Source organism: Equus caballus, chromosome 8, assembly GCF_041296265.1.
Source record: "Equus caballus isolate H_3958 breed thoroughbred chromosome 8, TB-T2T, whole genome shotgun sequence".
In the NCBI taxonomy this organism is placed as follows: Eukaryota; Metazoa; Chordata; class Mammalia; order Perissodactyla; family Equidae; genus Equus; species Equus caballus.
This window is the reverse complement of record NC_091691.1, coordinates 45,938,490-45,958,675: the sequence shown is the minus strand read 5'-3', so window position 1 is coordinate 45,958,675 and position 20,186 is coordinate 45,938,490. Positions and strand designations below refer to the sequence as shown.

The 20,186-nt window shown below is 40.7% G+C and overlaps 1 protein-coding gene across 5 annotated transcripts in view; it reads right to left on the bottom strand.

Annotated features, from left to right (window-relative positions):
- Positions 1–19,806, bottom strand: part of SPIRE1 (spire type actin nucleation factor 1) — a 216,445-nt gene extending 196,639 nt beyond the window's left edge. Inside the window, exon 1 of one of the 5 annotated variants that reach the window (XM_070220660.1) lies at positions 19,274–19,806. In XM_070220660.1, the coding sequence (XP_070076761.1) occupies positions 19,274–19,586 (313 nt within the window). In that variant the 5' untranslated portion in view covers positions 19,587–19,806. The remainder of the gene's footprint in view (positions 1–19,273) is intronic. The other 4 variants (XM_070220659.1, XM_023648211.2, XM_023648212.2 and 1 more) reach the window with 4 other exon arrangements.
- Between the last annotated feature and the right edge of the window lie 380 nt (positions 19,807–20,186).

Genomic DNA, 20,186 nt, shown 5'->3' with positions numbered 1-20,186 from the left:
TGTCACTAGTATAGATGCTCAAAGATTAACAGGAATTTAGAATTTACACACAGGAGAAAATTGGTATACTTGCTAACCAAACAAAGATTACGTGTTTCATCAAGTTTCTCTTCCTATCCTGGCGGTCAAGAAGAATGAAAGAAAATTTAATGTTCCACTGCCATAATAGCCCTTGTGCTAATGTATTTTCTTCTTCCAACTGTTGATGTTTAACCAACAGTTTATTTAAGTAAGCCTTTCATGTAGCTGCCTTGGTAAAGCAGTGTGGCAGAATATCAGGAACAAGCCTTTAGATTTTCACAGTCCTAGTTTCAAATCTCAGTTCCACTGCTTACTAACTGTGTGATGTGACTTTAAAATAAGATACTGCCCAGAGTTTTCAGCTTTCTCACCTACAAAAAGGGAACAATACCTACCTAATGAGGCTGATGTGAAAGACTAAAAAATGTTTTGAAGGGCTCAGCAACTAGTAGCTTATTATTAACCCTGTGGGAAGATGCAGGATGTAGATACACGAAAATAAAGTCCTCAGTAAAATGCGCAAAGCAAAATAACAAAAAGATAGTTATTCTTCAAAAATCTTATAATAAAATGTTCTATAGAGAAACACAGTAATATATTTTTTCTTACTAGGATCACAACCATGTAAAAGAGGTATAGATTTTGAAATACAGAAAGTAACTAAAACATATGAAGACTTATAAAATTCAACTCATTTTTCTACTTATTCACTATGATTTTTATTTTGTGTGTGTGTATATATATATATATATGTACATACATATATACATACTTTTTTTTCTTTTTTGGCTGGGAAAGATTCTCCCTGAGATAATGAATCTTCCTCCCTTTTTTTTCCTCCCCAAAGCCCCAGTACATAGTTGTATATTCTACTTGTAAGTCCTTCTAGTTCTTCTATGTGAGCTGCGACCACAGCATGGCTACCAACAGACAAGTGGTGTGGTTCCACACCGGGGAACTAGGCCCAGGCTGCTGAAGCAGTGAGAGCCAAACTTTAACCACAAGGCGTCAGGGCTGGCTCTACTAAGATCTTTAAAAGCCACGACTTCTACTTTACACCTGTATCCAGAGCTTCCTCACACATGCCTTCCCCCCTCCTTACGTGATGGTGTCCAGGATTAAGACACTCAATGGTCAAACAGCTGGAACTGAGCAATGGCTCAGGCCAGGGTGGTAGGAAGGGAGGTTTCATCACTTATTATTCAAAACTGAAAATAAGAAAGCCTAGAATGGCAATCTCTATAATCAACCCATAAAGAAAAAGACTATAAGCCGCCAAGTAATGGTCCCTCAAAGATGTCCACATCCTCATCTCCAGAACCTGTGAACGTGTTATTTTATGTGGAAAAGTGACTTTGCAGCTCTGATTAAGGATCCTGAGACGGCGAGATTATCCTGGATTATCCAGGTGGGGCCAATGTAATCACAAGGGGTTTTATGAGAGAGAGGCAGGAGACTCAAAGGAGATGTGATAATAGAAGGAGAGACTGGAGCGATGTGCTTGCAGGATGGGGACACAAGCCAAGGAATGTGGAAAGTCTCTAGAAGCTGAAAAAGGCAAGGAACAGATTCTCCCCTGGAGCCTCTAGAAGGAATACAGCCCTGTATTTAATCAATACCTTGATTTTAGCCCATAAGACCCATTTTCAGACTTCTGATTGCCAAAACTGTAAGATAATAATTTTGTGTTGTTTTAAGCCATGAAATTAGTGGTGATTTGTTACAGGAAATGAAAACACCGACCATGAAAAGGTCAAGGCAATATGACATCCTCTCACCATCCTAAACACAACCCTCAGGCTACCCTGTGTACAGTGTAATCCTATACGGAATGTCCCATAGTGAGACCTCACCCACAGCGCACAAGGTAATAGAGCACAGTGGTTAAGAGCAAGGGCTCCAGGCCAGACTTTTGGGGTTTGGATCCCAGGTGGGCTGTTGGCTAAATGTAAGGCCTCTACACGTCAGTCTCCCATTTGTAAGTTGGAGGTTAATAACAGTACCTACCTCATAGGGTTGTCGTGAGGATCAAAAGTAATCATCAAAGTAAATTGCTTAGCCTGTTGCCTGTCACACAGTAAGCACTTGGTAAATATTAGCTCTATTACCATTTAAGTCTTTGAGCCTTCTCTCCAGGGAGAAAATAAGTCAAAAAGACTCTTTTCTTTTAAACCCAAAATCTGTAAATCAAAAAAAGGATCGCTTGGCCCCTCAGATATGTAGGTATAATTTAACAAGCCCTCACCCATGCCTTGGCCTGAAGTGCTAAGCCCGCCACCCAATGTCCACTATGTTCCAGGAGTCTCCCGCATCTGTGCATTCTGTGTTAGTCAGAACTCAGCTGACATTTCATAAATTCGTCAAACTTTTCTGGGATATGGAGCCCATAGGGAGGAGTTGCAGTCCTCACCCTCTCTGCTTTCTCCTCACCCTTTCACTCTCTCCTCTCCTCCCTGTCTCCTAGTTTAACGGTCAACTTTTACCACCTGTGCATGCCCATGAGCGTCTTATCTTACCTCTCAAGTATTCCTTCCAAAATTGACAGCATTCTAACACTGATTCTGGTTATTATAATTTTTCATCTCCCTACCCTGAACAATTCTGGTTGAAAACTTCATTTAGATGCTCTGCTGATTATTTTTACAAGACCCCAAATTTAAGGGAAATGCTACGATTAGTGGAACTGTTCTGAACCCCTCTGGCAGAAATGTATTAAAGACAAAAGGCATCCATCTAAACTTCCCTGGACATTTTTAGAAATACGTGCCATTCAAACCACCCCTACAATGCTCTTCTAAATTCTAAGAAAACAAATTGTTAATGAAATATCTCATTAACACTTAAAATTAATCCATACTCGCTTTACATGTATCAGACATATTCTACATGCTAGTGTGAAGCCCAGACCTGAGAACCACTGGTGTAAACCCTCATGTTTACAACTGAGGTGGCTCAGGCTCTGAAGAATAAAATGACTCATAGGAGGTCAAAGAACTGTGACCAGTCACCCAGGCTCCTGACCCAGGCCAGCCATCCTACAGTGTCCCCCAGCTCAGCAAGGGAGAGTCTAGGAAGCAATGGGTGCCCAAAAGTGAAGCAGGGTCGGCGCTAGAGAGCAAAGTCTGGGAACACTAAAAACAAATTTTGCTACATATAACTTTGGTTTACTTGTCTCCTACTCATGCCTAATAAATGTGAGCAAAGACAAAAGACATGCTGTGTTTGAGTGAGTTTTATGCCTTCTTAATAGGAACGAGGAATCCCTTGAATAAGCAATGTGAACAATACATTTAATCATTTTGTAGGATTTGGAGCATAATCTTACTATTTTAAAGAAGTGTAGAAGCATAAAGACATTATCATTCGCTTATCTAACAGTGTTATTCTTACAGATAACTAATTTTGACACTGACCCTGATCAGGAACATAACTTCTCATCTTAAAATACTCATTCATCTCTTCATTCATAGACCATACGTCTGTGCAACAGGCCCTCCCCAGAACTGGACTCTCCCTCCTTGAGATCAACTGACCGCCATCTGTAGACTCTGCAAGCCAGGCTCTAGGACCTTCAGCCTTAGGTCACTTTTGCCATAAACCTCAAGTTTATCCTAATTCTGAAATGTGAGCTTCTGCTTTATTTTTGAGACCTTAGTCTGTACTTCACATCCTAGATCCTGTAACTGAATCCTATATCTCAAAAAGAAAGTAAGCCCTGGCTTATTATTGCCAGTCACCTTCCTAGGGACTAGAGTCTAGAGCCCTTGGACCTAATATCCATGACTAAAACCAACTACCAGACTTCCCCAACACGGGCCATTTACTGCTCTTACCTATAGCTACTGTCTCCCTTTCTGGCTCTGCTTGCTCAGCAGATGAGCAAACCCTCCAAGTGGATTTCTTGGGGGCGACTGCTTTACAGAAGAACTAACACCCCTGATTGCTGGCCCTCCATGAAGTTAGGTCTCACCACCATCACCACCCCCCCCAATCTAGGAGTAAGTTTGATCCAGACTCCAAACCTCCCAAGTTATAACTGACCCTGTTCCGAAATGAAAGCTTTAAAAATGGTTTCTTAATTATTATTGTTATTTTTCTCTTTCTAGTCAGCAATCTTAATTAACTAAACTTTATATCATCTCATAGAACAAATATCATTAAATGTCAAGTATTTTCCACTGAAAAATAATTACTTGCATTTCAGTATAACTTTTTTGAACAAAACTCAAATATTATCTTTACCTATTTTATGTAATTTGGCAACACAATAGCAAATAGGTTTCATCTCTTGTGCCAATTCAAATTGAACAGTAGTGGCTGTCGAGAATGCTGTCTTCAGAAGAGTTCTGAGGGCAAGTATTGGGTAGAAAGGGCCCAGGACCATTTAGCAATGTTTGCCACAGGAACACAAGAGAGTGACTGTGCAGAGGCCACATTTCTGACACTCCTGTGGTTGAGGATGGGATGATGGAAGTTGTGGTTCTTTTTGTACACACTGTTGATTTGGATTAAAAAGTTTCCCTAGTGATATTAATTCAAACATTAATTGCTTAAATTTCATGAGACCTCAAAAATACACTGAGATGCCAGGACTATACCACTTTTTTCAAGAACAAGGAGAATTTGGAGGTGAACTTCCCCAAACCAAACCTTGTATAAAAAGAGGTCTACTAGCAAGTGTCAATCCCAAATGTTCTCATATTTCCTATCAATTGAAGGATTCTGGTTTTCATGCATTTCATATACACCACTGTATATTCTCCTTAGGATCTCCTCTCCCACTGTGGCATCTGATCATGTATGAGACTATGCTAGCCGAGAGGAACCCTGCCAGAGAGGCATCTCAGATACTTCTACCCCCAGACCCAAGTTCCTTTAGACACAAGGCCATAACTGCCCTCCATATCTACTTACCCAACATGTTACTTATCCTCGATCAAGATTGGGTATATCTGATTTAAACTCTGAAAACCACATAGGCACATATTTTTAGCTGTTTAACCTTTACTATAACTGTAACTAACTTCAAAAGTTATATTTTTATTATATCTATGAGTAAAATACTAAGTTATTTAAATACAAATAGAATAAAAATGATTGTTAATTACAAAAGAAGGTCAGGCTTAGGGAGCAACTATCATTAGACAATTTTTTAATGAACTTTATCATTTCCCACCAACAAAATTTAATTTTATACACATCAAGCAATAGAACAGGCCAAATATTTCATCTAAGCTATGTCTTATCTTATAGGTCTCAAATGAAATTGGTTCCAGGAGTTTAGAGGGGAAAGTTATATTTACATTATTTTTATTATTAACGTAAAGAAAAGCCCCCCCATCACTCCCCAAAGGATTTAAAGAAGCTAAATTAAATTAAGTGAATATCAAACAAGTTAGAAAGTGGTAAAGTGAAAGAAAAGCTAAATTCAAGAATACATGAACAAAGATTGGATTGGTGGTTACCGTAGGATAAGGGGGGAGGGCAAAAGGGGTGATTAGGCTCACACGTGAGGTGATGGACTATAATTAGTTTTTGCATGGTGAACATGATGTAATCTGCACAGAATTCGAAATATATTATGATGTACATCTGAAAGCTATATAATGTTATAATCCAATGTTACTGCAATAAAAAAATTAATAAATAGTACATAATATTTACATGGAAATCATTTAAAATTATAAATGCTGGTCAAACATTAATTAACTTTCCCAGACATTCTGCTAGACTCTCCACAGCCCATTACAATCTATGTTGAAACCCTAGTGAAGCATCAAAGGCAAGTAAGATCTAATGATAGTATAAAGACTGACACTTCAGATTTTTTCAACCTCAAGAATCATTTTATGGACTCCCAAACGTATATTCAAGATTCTTTTAGAAGTTCTTTATCAATCTTGAATCAAAGTATCTTGGAAATATTCATCCTTTTACAAAGAGAAGAAATGGCTCAGTGAATACATACGTGTACAGTATGTATGAGTTGACAAAATACTCTCACATAAACATCCTCATTTGATTCTCAGAAAACTTGTGTAAGAAGGGCTGGACATATATTATTTCCATTTTACAGATAAAGACAGAGAGGTTACATGGCTCGCCTGAGACTGTAACTAAGCAATAATAAGTGTCAGAGCCAAGAATCAAAACCACATCTTCTCCAGCCAGCTCTTTATTCTTTCCATGACACCATGTGACATTAAACAACCTTCTGAAAGAGCAAAAGAACTTGGTAGGAACCAACATGACTCCAAAGAAAAATATTTTTTCCAAGCCAATTTAATTTCCAACAAGTATAAGTCATCATCTTCCCACCTTGTCTTGTCCTTCCTGCCTTCCCAACCATGTAGGCATCCAGGCAGGAAGTCTGAGAGCCTTCCAACATTCCTTCCTCTTTCTCACCCCCACATCAAAAACTACAGAGCCATGTCTCATTCTACTGCCTAAATTACTCTCAATCTGACTCTCTCCCCTTTCCTACCACTCTCATTCAGACCTCCACCATCTCCTATCTGAACAACCATTAATACTCCCAACTGGTTTGGCAACTTAAAGGCTACTAAGATCTAATGATAGTATGAAATGCCTACTAGTGTCTCTGCCCTCAGTTTTACCCAATTCAATCTGTCTTCTACAAAGAGTTACCTGCTTACATCATTTTCCTGCTTAAAATCCTTATATGCTTCTCCATTGCCTACACAGACTACAAATACAAATTCAATAGTGAGGTACAGAGTCCTTCATAACCTGATCCCAGCCAAAATACCTTTCCAGCCTGTCTCATTCTCCACCACTCCCACACACATCCTATGCTCCGGGCACAGTGGACGCCCACTGCAGAGAAGACAAACAGGTTCAACCTCACGTGCCAACTCCAAATAATTGGTAGTGGCCACCTGAAGCACCCTGTTGAGAACTCTGAAGCCGCTTACAAATTTAGCAGCAAAAATGCAATGACTGACTAAGCAGCGTCTGCTTTGGAACGGGGAAGTGGGTGTCGACAGAACAGCCACACTACAATCCATGTACGACTGTTCTTTGAATAGGTCCTCCACATTTCGAAACCTTTGTACTTACTGTTGCTTCTGCCTAACACATCCTTCTCCTTTTATTCCACTGCTCATCCTTTAAGACCTCCAAAAAATAGACCTCCTCTGTGAAACCTGCCTTACATAACACCAAGCAGTCATTCTCTCTCTCCCTTGGGCTCACATGGTTTTCCGTACATGTCTCTACTATTTTGGAATTACTACACTGTACTATAAGTGTTAGTTAATGCACCTGTGATCTTCTTGAGGCGTGGGTGCACTTTATCCCTCTTTGTATCTTCAATATCTAGTACGATGCACTTAGAAGGCAGTCAAATACTGTTGAAATGAATAAATTAAAGCATGTAACAGGGGATTCCTCTAACATTGTGTTTTCACTAAACTCCAGGAAGATATGGCCAAGCCCAGAATCAGACAACCTACGATGACTGTTAGTAACATTCCATCACTACTCATCACCTCTATCTACACATATCTCTATCAGAAATACAAGATATTAAGGGAGGCATCTAGATAGGAATTTGGCTTCCAATTAGATTGGGCAGGGCAGAAAATAGGAAATAGGAAGGAAAAAGACAACAGACCCAATTTTTAAAAATGCATTAGCACAAATAGCATAAAAAGATCTAAGAGTCAGAGTTTTTAGAAGCTAAATATGGGCTAAGAAATCTTGTTGTTAATAGAGACATAGCCTTTCCATATACATGACACTAGTCAAATCCTTATTAAATTTATACTAATGTCCCGGATTCGTTTTAATTTTTAAAGTCCGTGAGGTGCAATCATTTTGGAAAACTTTTGGCAATATCTACTAACACTGAATACACACATATACTGTGAAGCAGCAATTCCACTTTTAGGTATATACTAAACACAAATGCTACATTTGTTCACCAAAAGATATGTTTAATAACATTCACAGCAGCATTATTCATAATATCCAATCACTAGATATCCAAACGTAAGATCTAAAAACTCAAATATCCATCTACAGTAGAACAGATAAATTATGGTATATTCATGCAATGGAATGTGATACTAAAATGTGAATGAACAAACCACAACTATATGCAACAGAATGGATCAATCTCATAAAGTTCAGAGAAAGAAGTTAATCAGAAACTAATATAATACTGGTTGATTCTATATACATATAAATTCAATATGGACAAAAATTCTGGCATTAGAAGTCATGATAGTGGTGACTCTTGGGGTAGTTGGTGACTGAAAGGAGACACAAGCAGGCCTTGTGGATTGTTAAGAATGTTCTGTTCCTTAAACTGTGTCCTGATTACACGAGTGTATTCACATTGTGAAAATTCATCATTTATGATTTATGCACTTTTCTGTGAATTACATTTTAATTAAAATTTGCTTTATAAATGAAGACAAAATAGACATATTTCCAGACTAACAAAAACTGAGTGAATTCAACAGTGGCAGACTTGTATTACAGTAAATACAAAAGGGAGTTCTTCAGGCAGGAGGAAAACGATCCTAGAAGAAAGTATAGTAACGCAGGAAGAAACAAAGAGCATGGAAAGAACAAATATGTGGAGGAATCTAAATGAATATTAAACTGTACAAAAATATTGTCTTATGTTTAAAAATCTGTAATAAAGAAAAATATACGTCAACATTCAGAAAAAAGCAAAAGGAGACAAATGAAGTTACAGCGCTCTAAGATCTCTGCATTGTCTGGAGAGTAAAACAACTAGTAAGTTATACAGGTTTTTTAAAAAGTCAATAATGTACGTTGTAAAATAACTACTAAAAGAATAGTAAAGGAATGTACAATCAGCAAGCTAATGAAGGAGGAAATTTTAATAGTTAAAAAAATAATCAAAAAGAAGATAAGAGAGAGAAAATGAATATAGAACTGGTGGGACAAATAGAAAGCAAATAGTAAGATGGTACATTAAAAAACCCAAGTATTAGTGATCATATTAAATGCAAATGGAATCAACGACCCAATTTAAAATTAAAGATCATTATATTAGATAAAAAACAAATCCAAAGTATATCCTGCCTGTAAAAGACACAATTTAAATGTAAGACTATAAAAAAGTTCAAAGTCAAATTATGGAAAGGAATATACCATGCAAACATTAATCAAAGAAAGCTGATGTGAGTGTACACACGTAACTATAGTCAAATCGATAAAAGAGTCAATCCATCAAGAAGATGCTACAACTCTAAATTGGTATGCACCTAATAATATAGACTCAACAGATAAGTAAAAATTGACAGAATAATATATGAAGAAATCAAAATGAAAATTAGAAAGATATTTTAATTCAACAATAATGAAAATATGATATATCAAAACTTCTATTTATCAAAACACCCCACTAACAAGGTGAAAAGGAAAGCCACAGAGTTGGAGACGATATCTGCAATACACATAACCGGCAAACGGCTCATATCCAGAGTATATAAAAAATCAGAACATATAAAAATGAGAAAAGACAAAAAGCATAATAAAAGTAGATTGCAGGTTACCAGGGGCTGGGGGAAAAGGAGAAATGGGCAGTTATTGCTTAACACATACAGAGTTTCTGTTTGTTTGATGAAAAATTTTGGACACAGTGGTGATAGTTGTACAACACTATGAATGTAATTAATGCCATTAAATTAAATGGTTAAAACAGTAACTTTTTGGGGCCAGCCTGGTGGCGCAGCGGTTAAGTGCGCACGTTCCACTTTGGCGGCCTGCAGTTCACCAGTTCGGATCCCAGGTGTGGACATGGCACCGCTGGGCAAGCCATGCTGTGATAGGCGTCCCACAGATAAAGTGGAGGAAGATGGGCACAGATGTTGGCTCAGGGCTAATATTCCTCAAAAAAAAAAAAAGATAACTTTTATGTTACATATATTTTATAACAAAAAAAATCATAGAAAAATGGCCAAAAGATATGAACAGGAATTTCACAAAAAACATATCCTCATGGCCAATAAACATATGAAAAAGGCCTCATTATCATTAGCCATCAGATAAATGCAACTTAAAAACATCATGAGATATGTACCATTACATACCCACCAGAATAGCTAAATTTTTCTTTTTCTAATGCTATTACCAAGTATTAGCATGGATATAAAGCAAAAGATACAGTGCTAGTAAGAAAAATAAACTGAAAGAACCACTTTGGAAAACTACTTGGGCAATATCTACTAAAACTCAACAGATCCAGCAATTCTACCAGATATATACCTAACAGAAGTGCATACATATATTCAAGAGTGTTCACAGCAGTGTTATTCGAAATAGCTAAAACCTCCAAACAATTCATACGCCCATCTACAGCAGAATAGGTAAATCAATTTTGGTATTTTCACATAATTGAATACCGTATAGCAATGAAAACAAACTAATGCTACATGCAACAAATAATATATCTCAAAAACATAATGTTGAGCAAAATGAAGCAGGACACAAAAAACACATAACGTGAGATTCCATACATACAAAGTTGACAAACAAGCAAGGCCAATCTATGATAAAGACAATCTGATTATACATGGAAGGCTTCTGGGCTACTCGTAATGTGCTTTTATTCTTAATGAGGCTAGTGCTTACACAGTTGTGTCACTAATGATTTGAGCACTTTTCTGTATGTATGCTGAAGTTCCCCTAAAAAAGAAAAATTTGTGGAAAAAGCCCAAGAAAGTGAGTTTTGAGAAGGAAATATCAAAAGAAATTAGATTTTTAGACAGAAGTGGCCAATGATTTAATTATCTTTAAATATACATGCAATACACCAAAAAAACTAACAGATCCTGACCAACACTTCATTACCAGCTTATCATCACTTAAAAAAAATATATCTGTTGAACTCTCATGCAACTAGATGAAACATGCTTAAATTGTGTAAAAGTTTGGTGGGACATTTTCTTAATGTATTTTCTTTGTATGATGAGGGTAATGCAAGCAGCAAAACAAAACAGGGTGTCATGGAATGCCCACCCTTGATATATTTAAAAATCAAGAGAATGCCAGTTAGATACTGACCTGACAACAGCAGAGACTGGACCAGTTAAGCCCAATAAATTCAATGTAAGAAGAAACAAATCTTGCCTTGTCTTGACCCTGTTATACTATCACTCAAAAATAACTATATAGAAATTAGAATTAGGGAAAATATCACTACTTTTCCCAACTAATTTGCATTGCTTTCTATACATCAGTATTCTTCTGGTCCCTAAAGTAATCACAATCTTATGTAACAGTCTGAAACACTCAGCAAAGACCAAAAACCATTTGCCCAATGATACTTAGTTTTCATCTCTTTTGTTTGTTTGATGAAGACATTTCATGAGTATATCACAAAGAGTATATTTTATCCACATGTTGCACTTCAGAGCAGAACTGAAAATGTATGTTTACAAAATGGGAAACTATCTCCAGCGTGGCTGATCGCCAACGTTCTACATGGTTCTGCTGCTGCTTTAGGGACACCGCTAGCCCAGGGTATCCACAACTACAGGCAAGAGGGAGCTAACCATCACAAGATTTGTTCCAAACCGCTTCTTCATCATTCTCATACTTCAGTCAATTCATACTTGACCTCAGGCCACCTCCCCTCAGCTCCAGTATATCCAAGTTGATATCCCAAAACAGGTTCCTCTGGCTTCAGTTCCTAGGCATCTCTTCCTTCTTTTTTTTTTTTTTTTAAAGATTTTATTTTTCCTTTTTTTCCCAAAGCCCCCTGGTACATAGTTGTGTATTTCTAGTTGTGGGTCCTTCTAGTTGTGGCATGTGGGATGCCGCCTCCACATGGCTTGATGAGCAGCGCCATGTCCGCACCCAGGATTCGAACCAGCGAAACCCTGGGCCGCTGAAGGGGAGCGCAGGAACTTAACCACTCGGCCACGGGGCAGCCTCTCTCCCTTCTACTAAACAACTTGTAGAAACTGTTCTCTCTGAACCTTCCTATTCCACTTGACTCTATGGTATTCAATAAATAACTGGTGAATGAATAAACGAATATACAGACAGTGGTGGACATGCAAGCAAAAGTGAGATACCAGAAAGAGATACTTCCCAAATCTAACAAAGTTTGAAAACCAAAACTAACTAAACTTTTCAACATTTCAATTCTTCTATACTAAAAACAAAACCACCCCAGTACCAAAAAGAATACTCAGCCCTGAGTTCCTTAGAGATATGTCTGATTCTAGGGCTGGGGCAGAAAATATACACAGTAAGCCTTGAAGCATCTTGTAGTACCAGAAAGCAAGGATGTGCTCAAAAACACAAAAGAATGGGCGCCAGCCTGGTGGCAGAGTGGTTAAGTTCAGTGCATTCAGCTTCGGCAGCCTGGCCTCACAGGTTCAGATCCCAGGTGTGAACCTACACCACTCATCAGCCATGCTGTAGCAGCACCCACATACAAAATAGAGGAAGACTGGCACAGATGCTAGCTCAGGGCCTCTCTTCCTCACCAAAAAAAAAAAGAAAAGGGCCAGCCCAGTGGCACAGCGGTTAAATTCACGTTCCTCTTCAGCAGCCCAGGATTCACTGGTTTGGATCCAGAGTGCGGACCTATGCACCGCTTGGCAAGCCATGCTGTGGCAGGTGTCTCACATATAAAGTAGAGGAAGATGGGCATGGATGTTAGCTCAGGGCCAGTCTTCCTCAGCAAAAAGAGGAGGATTGGCAGCAGATGTTAGCTCAGGGCTAATCTTCCTCAAAAAAAAAAAAAAAAAGAAAAAGAAAAGAAAAGAAAAAGAAAAAAAACACAAAAGAATGATTGCATGTCAAAGGGACACATGAGCCAACCTGAAGGAGCTTCCAATGACCATAGGTGGAAAATACAAAACATGGTAATAGATAACAACCAAAGTATAAAATATATGAGTCCAGACAGATATAAATAAATGACTCAACAAATAAGTAAATGGAGTAGAAGGGACAAATCTTCTTTATAGAACAATTCCAAATACAGGGTCCCCCCTCTATCTGAAAGTTCATTTTATACCTTGTTTTTACGAAAGACCTCCAAAAACCTACATTAGTACTTGTTTTCGCTAACTGAAAGAAATCAGACGAGGATTTTTGCTTTAAAGAAAAAGGTAAAAATTGCGTTCAGCGTTCTGTTGCAGCAAGCCATCACAAAGGGAGCACGCGCCCCCAGCAGCGAGAGTGGCGCCGCCACGCTCCTTCCCCAGGAACTACACTGCGCGTCTGAGGATCAAGTTGCCATGGCGCCGAACTGCGTCTGTGAGCATCTGTGCTTCATCTCAACTAATTCTGACAGGTTAGTTTTTGGGTCTGGATAGGCTCAAAAACTCTTCCCATATAAATTTATGGTAAATGCTCCTTCACTTGACGCCATCTGGGCTTACGAAAGGTTTCCCAGAAACACTCGGATGGCCCGGGAAATCTGCAATATTAAGTAGCTATTCACCCCTCCAGGAGGAGAACCCCTCTTTGAACACAGGCTGAACTTAGTGACTCCTTTCCACAGAAGAGAGTATAGAAAAGGGAAAAGCAGTAACACCCTGGTGGAGAAACCTGGCAAACAAGGGCCCCTCACCAGTGGTGCTGCACGGATATCACGCGCCCAATCCCACGTGAGGAGGGAAGCCCTTCCCCTCTCTGGTATTCTTTGCCCAAACGCATAAGCCCAGTGTGGTCAGGAAAATATCAGGCAAACCTAAACGGAAGGACAGTCTCCAAAACAAACACATACTCCTCAACATTGTCAAGGTCACGGGAAACAAGGAAAGTCTGAGAAACTGCCACAGACCAGAAGAGACTAAGGAGACATGATGACTAAATGCAATATGGTATCCTGGATGGGATTCCGCAACAGAAAAAGGACATTAATAGAAACACTAGGGAAATCCAAATGAAGTCTGGAGTTTAGTTAAGAGCAATATGCCAACGTTGGCTTCTTAGTTTTGAAAAATATACCACAGTAGTGTAAGATGTTAACATTAGGGGAAATGGAGGAGAGGTACACAGGGATTCTCTATCTTTGCAACTTTTCTGTAAACCTAAACTTATCTCAAAATAAAAAGTTAATTAAAAGAAAACCGCTACATTTGGCAACAAGCAATATTTTTTCCTCACAGTTTTGAACAAATATCTGGGACAGGATAGTTTCTTTTTTCTACTTAGCCAACAGGAGGAAAATGGGAAACAGAACACGGCTCCAAGGACGCTCTTCTGAAAGTGGGATGGGACCTGTTGCCATTTTACAGAACCCATGATGCAGAAAAGCGGTTCTACCTTTCAAATCAAACAGGCAGAGTGACTCACCATCTCTTATCAACATATAGTCCTTGGTGGATCAATGATTTTTTTTCTTCTCAATTTGAGTCAAAACTCTTAGTGAAACTAATGGTTTTCCAATAGAGTCCTGACTTACTTAAATACCAATATATATATGACTAAATTCTTTCCACTGTTTACCTCTGCATAAGGCAAAAATAAAGAAATAAAATCACAAATGTATTATTCCAAAATTTCCCCCAAAAATGTCTGTGGCCACTCCCACATAACCTAACCAAGTGCGAGTACGTTGGTGAGTAAACTGGAGTCAGAATGACAGCAGTCTTAACTGATTATAGCCAAAATATCTTCATTTTGCAAATGACCATCTGGACATATTGTTGAAGCCCCTGGCAGGGCTCTAAAGGGCCTGTGTAAACGAGTGGGCTTAGAGTTGAAGCTGCATCAGCTTCACGGTAAATTGATCACTGTGTTTATATTTTATTTTCTCTTCTTTAATCACTAGAACTATTTACGTGTACATCACCCATGGAAACTTGAACACTGCTTGCACACAGTAGGAACAACTCAATGTGCGTTTTTAAAATTTAATTAACCCCACATCTCTGGACGTATTGTTCAAATGGAATAATTCTTACCTATTACTGTAACTGATAATGCATTTCACCAGTCCCTAATACCATTATTCACCCCCAACCTCTGCCCTCAAATGTTCCTTTCATTTAACAATCAGGATGTGAAAACTCAAGAAGTATACCAATCATGAACAAAAGTTAATGTTTTTAAACATATTTTCATTATTTCCACCTTCTCTACAAATATTCTGTCACTCTTTAAAATCAAATAGGACATTATTCCAAGACCATTTCCCCCACCAAATTAGCATTAACCTTGCTGAGAAGCTTGACTGACTATATCCTCTTTTCAATCCCAAAACAAAGTTGGAACGTTCTCTATACCAAGGCATCCCTTTATTAGTATGCATGCAGGCTTTCATTGTTCTTCCCAGGAAAACCTATTACCAATCTTAAGATTATTTTTAATCAAAATGTGATCAAAATTTTTCAAACTAAAGCTAAAAGTCTATCAAAAATTTTGAAACCAAAATCTGAAATAAGCTATTTTTGTCAGATGGGTTTAAGGCCTCAGAGGCTGCTGAGATCATGTATTGGTTCTAAGCTCTAATAAACACTACTGTTATTAATAATTCTTTGTGGCATCCCAGAAAAAAGATGTGGTAATCTTGTGAAGATCTGGAATATAACCTAAATTCCATCAGTGACTACTTTCTAAAGAATATGTACACCAAAATGTGTTCTAAATGCCAGTTAGGTGCACTGGTAACAAACAGCAGGTTGTAAGGGAAAACTTCACCAAGTTGTATAAAATAACCTTTTACCAAACAATAAGGTCTTATTATGACTACAGCACATAAACATTGGGGAAAATAAAAATTTTAAGTAAGCTACCTAAGAAGAATCATAAGCCCTCTTGCTTCTAAGCAATGTATCCTCCTGTCATCACAGAAATGCTTCATAAGATACACTGCTTGTTTTAAGATCCTAATTCATAACAATCATTTTTACTCTTAAGATATCCTCTAAAGAACTCATTTTTCCTTTTTCTTTAATTAATCTCCTTCAGTCCCATATCACACTACTTTCATGGACATGTTAGTATATGGCTCCAAGTTATATCCAAATGCTAAATAAAATTACTCATTCCTCATTTTTTTCCTCCAATATTGGTTTCATTTCCATGCCTCCCACATCTTTCATCATTTTTCTATTTCCCCTATAATATATTTCTAATTTTTTAACTCAAACTGAATGTGAATGTTCTGGGTATACCAATACTGTCAAAAGTAAACAAGAACTAAAATCAACTGCTACAACATTCAACTCCAAACAAGAAAGCGTGTGAGACGCTTTCTCTTTCTATGGGACTGAATGGAGGGATACCGTTGATAGTGGTAAGAACCTCCAATACTACTCATTCATCCAACTCAAGAGCAGAGGCAACAGTGGCCAGCCAAAAGGTCCCTTTCTCCACAGTGAACACAATCCTGGGCACCACTCGCCGTCTGCCAGACCAGCGGTTCTCAACAGGGGATGATTTTCCCCTCAGGGGACCTATGGCCACGTCTGAAGACTTCTTTATTGTCATGATTGGGGGGAGGGGGTGAGTGGTTACTGGTATCTAGTGGGTAGAGACCATGAATGCTGCTAAACATCCCATGCAGGCACAGGACAGCCCCCACAAAAAGAATTATTCAGTCAAAAATATCAATAGTGCCAAGGTTGAGAAACCCTCACCTAGACATTTGTCTCAATTTTGTAAAAATACAGAACAGCTGCGCCACAGGCACCACGGTGATGTGAAAGGACCACAAGATTAAAGGAGGAAGGAACTAAAATTTACAGAGTATCTGCTACATACCAAGCCTTGCGTTAGTGACTTTACACATACCATCTCACTTAAACCTCTATCTCGTGAAAAATGTGATCTACTCTCATTTTACAAATGAGAAGGCTGGACTCAGGGAGATTATGGAACTTACTCAAGGTCACTTCACTAGGACAAGGAGAAATCACGATCCAAATTCAAACCTAATCTGTTTCATTCCACAGTACTACACAGCCTAGAGATTAAAAGACCTGGATTTGATTCAAAGAATTACCAATATGAATTTGAGCAAGTCACTTAACTTTCCCTAAACCTCCATTTAGAAAATAAGTCAAGAGATATCATGTGAAAATACAAATGTTGTTGATTGCCAACAACATATAATCACATTAAACACCTTACAATGAAAAAGAAAGCACTTCTTAGAATGGAGATGTCAAAATTACCATTTTTCCTTAAGAATTTACACAAGTGTGCACAATACCAAATTGTACAGCATTTTTAAGAATCCAGATTAAATGTTCAGAAGACATCGTGCCTTCCATAGCCATGAAAGCATTCTTAAATCCTAGGTGGAAATAAACTAATTTAAACAATATTTTAGTCTGAACTTCCTAAAGATTTTTAATCAGTCAGCCCTAAAATGCTCAAGACTATATCCACAGCTTTGAACCCCCTCCACCATTGGTAGCAGAGGTCATAAGCAGAATTAAGGAGGAAAAGGATGAATTACAAATCCATTACTCTTGCTGCAGGAAACAATTCTACTAATCTCGCCAAAAAGAGAGTGTATTACATTGAGGTCAACATATTATCATTCATACTAATAAGGCAAAAAAAAATAGTAATAATTCATTTCAACCTAAGCTTCTGATTTTTTAAAAAACTACCACCAGAATCCATCAGTCCACACACAATTTAAATTACACTCTTCTAGGATTAAGTTCAAGAGACAATGTAAACCGGGGCTTGTTCCTTCCAAAAGTCACCACTACCAACACTGCTTTTAAAAAGTAAGTTGCACACAACCATTTTTCCCCTTGAAACACTAGTTCTCAAAGCATCGCTCTGCCGTATTTTATAAATGTATCTTTTCATATCATATTAGTACATTGTAAATAAATTATAATTGCAAGTGTTTCCCACTAAGTCCAAGTTTAAAAGCAATAAACACACCAAGTAAACTAAAAAACTGTTAGAAATAAAATAATTTCAAAAGAATCATAAAAAGACTGGCTTTAAATAAATAAAAATTCTAAAATTTGTTTACCTGACATTAAAAATAAATAAATGTTCTGGTGGAATTGAAGGAATTGATAATCTTGAACGTTCTTTATTTTAATCTATTTAGACAAGGATTTTCATTAAATGTCACTTTACTGACTAGTTCTGAATTACATCTTTCACCTTAAGCATTTTGACAACTCCATCAACTTTCTAACAGTGAGGGTGGATTATTTTTCTATGTTTTTAATAGACTTGCCTCTCACAAGACTGAATTAGATAAAAACTGATCGGAGAAACCTATGATCAACCTCCTCTTCACCACCAATAAATATTTGATGTAAGCCCTAGCTATATGTTGATGTGGAGGTGATAATCATGAAGAATTTACATTAGACGATGACCGAACTAAAATCCATTTTATCTATTTATCTGACATCCTGTCAGCTTTTTACTTTACAAGCCTGTTTTTTCATCACAACAAATTTTAATATACAGGTAAGTAGTAATTATTTTATAACTTTCAGGAGCTAGAAATCATTACTTAATCTCTTCTTCCATTTCTCCCAAAATAGCCGAATTCTCCTCAGGGCTCAGATTTCTTTAGATTTCCAAACCGAAGGAATATTACTGCCAAATTTTTAGAAATACTATTAGTTGACTACTTATTCCAAAAAGTGTAATTTTCCTGACACCAGAATTAATTACCCTTGACAAGATCTCACACGAACCTCTTACAACACCTATCACATCACAAACACAAGTAAACAGCCATGGCATGTAAGTATGCGCACACAGCTCGTCCTGAAAAGGACCCAGCCCACCCCGCTTCCCCAGCAAGCCGCGGGCAGCTGTCCTCTGACAGCCCGACAATTACCCGCGGCCCTGCAGGGGGGCGCGGGCCCAGGCCTGCCCAGGCCCACCCGGCCCACTCGCAGGCCCTCCGCACAGCCCCTCTTTGTGCCGCCGCGCCCCCGCCCCAGCTCGGACCTGCGTGGGACCCCGCTCGGCCGCGGCGCCAGCACCGCCCTCCCCCGCGGGCCCCAGGCCCGGCTCCTCCCGGGTCTCCCGTGGGAGGGTGGGGGCTCGCTGGGGTGCAAGGACCCGGAGCCGGCAGGGGCGGGGCCGCGGCGGGGGTCCTCCCCGGGGAGCTGGGGATGTCGCGGGGCGGTAGGGCCCGGCCCGGGGACTGCGAGGGACAAGGGGGCCGTTGCGGGGTGCTCCCGGGGCAGCCGGGGTCGCGGGGCGGAAGGGCCGGGCCCAGGGACTGCGGGGGGAAAGGGGGCCGCGGCGGGGGTCGTCCCGCGGGGGCGCGGGTCGGCGGCCTCACCCGCAGCGGGGGGCGGCTCTGCGGCGTCGCCGGGCGCCAGGGTGACGGCGCCATCCCTCCAGACGTGGATCTGCGCGGCCGAGCGCACGCGGCGGCGGGGCTGGCGGCGGCCGGCGGCCGCGGCGCGCAGAGAGCCGCAGCACTGGTAGCACACGGCCCACGCCTGCTCCTCGTTGATGGGCTGGTTGTAGAGCCGCAGGATCTCCTCCAGGCTCAGCGCGTCCTGCGGCGCCCCGGGCTCCGGCGGCCCCTCGCCGCCCGCCGGCGCCGCCCGTGGCTCCCCGCCGCCCGCCGGGCCCGCCGGCTGAGCCATCCCGCGGGTCGGCGCTGCGCTCGGCCGTGTGCCGGCGGCTCTTCAGCTCCGAAGCATCGTCTCGGCGCGCCGCCGCCTCCTCATCCCCGGAACGGCCCCGCCCAACCCGGCCGCGCGCGCCGCCGCGGGGGACCAGGCGGGGACCGGGCGAGGGCCCGGGCGGCCGTGGGCGAGCGGAGGCCGGCGAGGACGCCGCGGCGGTGCCGACCAGGCCGCTGCCGCCAGCCCGTAGCGACGCGATGGCGTCCGCCGGCCCCGCCCCGCGCCCGCCGCGCGCTCCAGTGCGGGGGCCGCAGAGCCGCTCCGGCCGGCCCTCCCCGGCCCGTCCCCACCCCTGCCGCCCCTGCCAGGCCGGGAAATGCCCCTCGGAATTGCTGTGTCGGAAGGCTAATCGACAGCTCGAACCCGGCTGAGGGCGAACGCCTGAGGAAATGAAGGTCTGTGTGAGCCGCTGCGGCCGCCCCGCCGGCTCCGGCCCGGCCCACGGCCGGCCTCGGGCTCCCGCTGAGCCCCGGTCCCGCGCTCCTTCCAGCCTCGACGCCATTTCTCCTGCCCAGCCGGCTTCGTTCTGGTCCCTTCATCCTGCGTACTCTGCTCTGC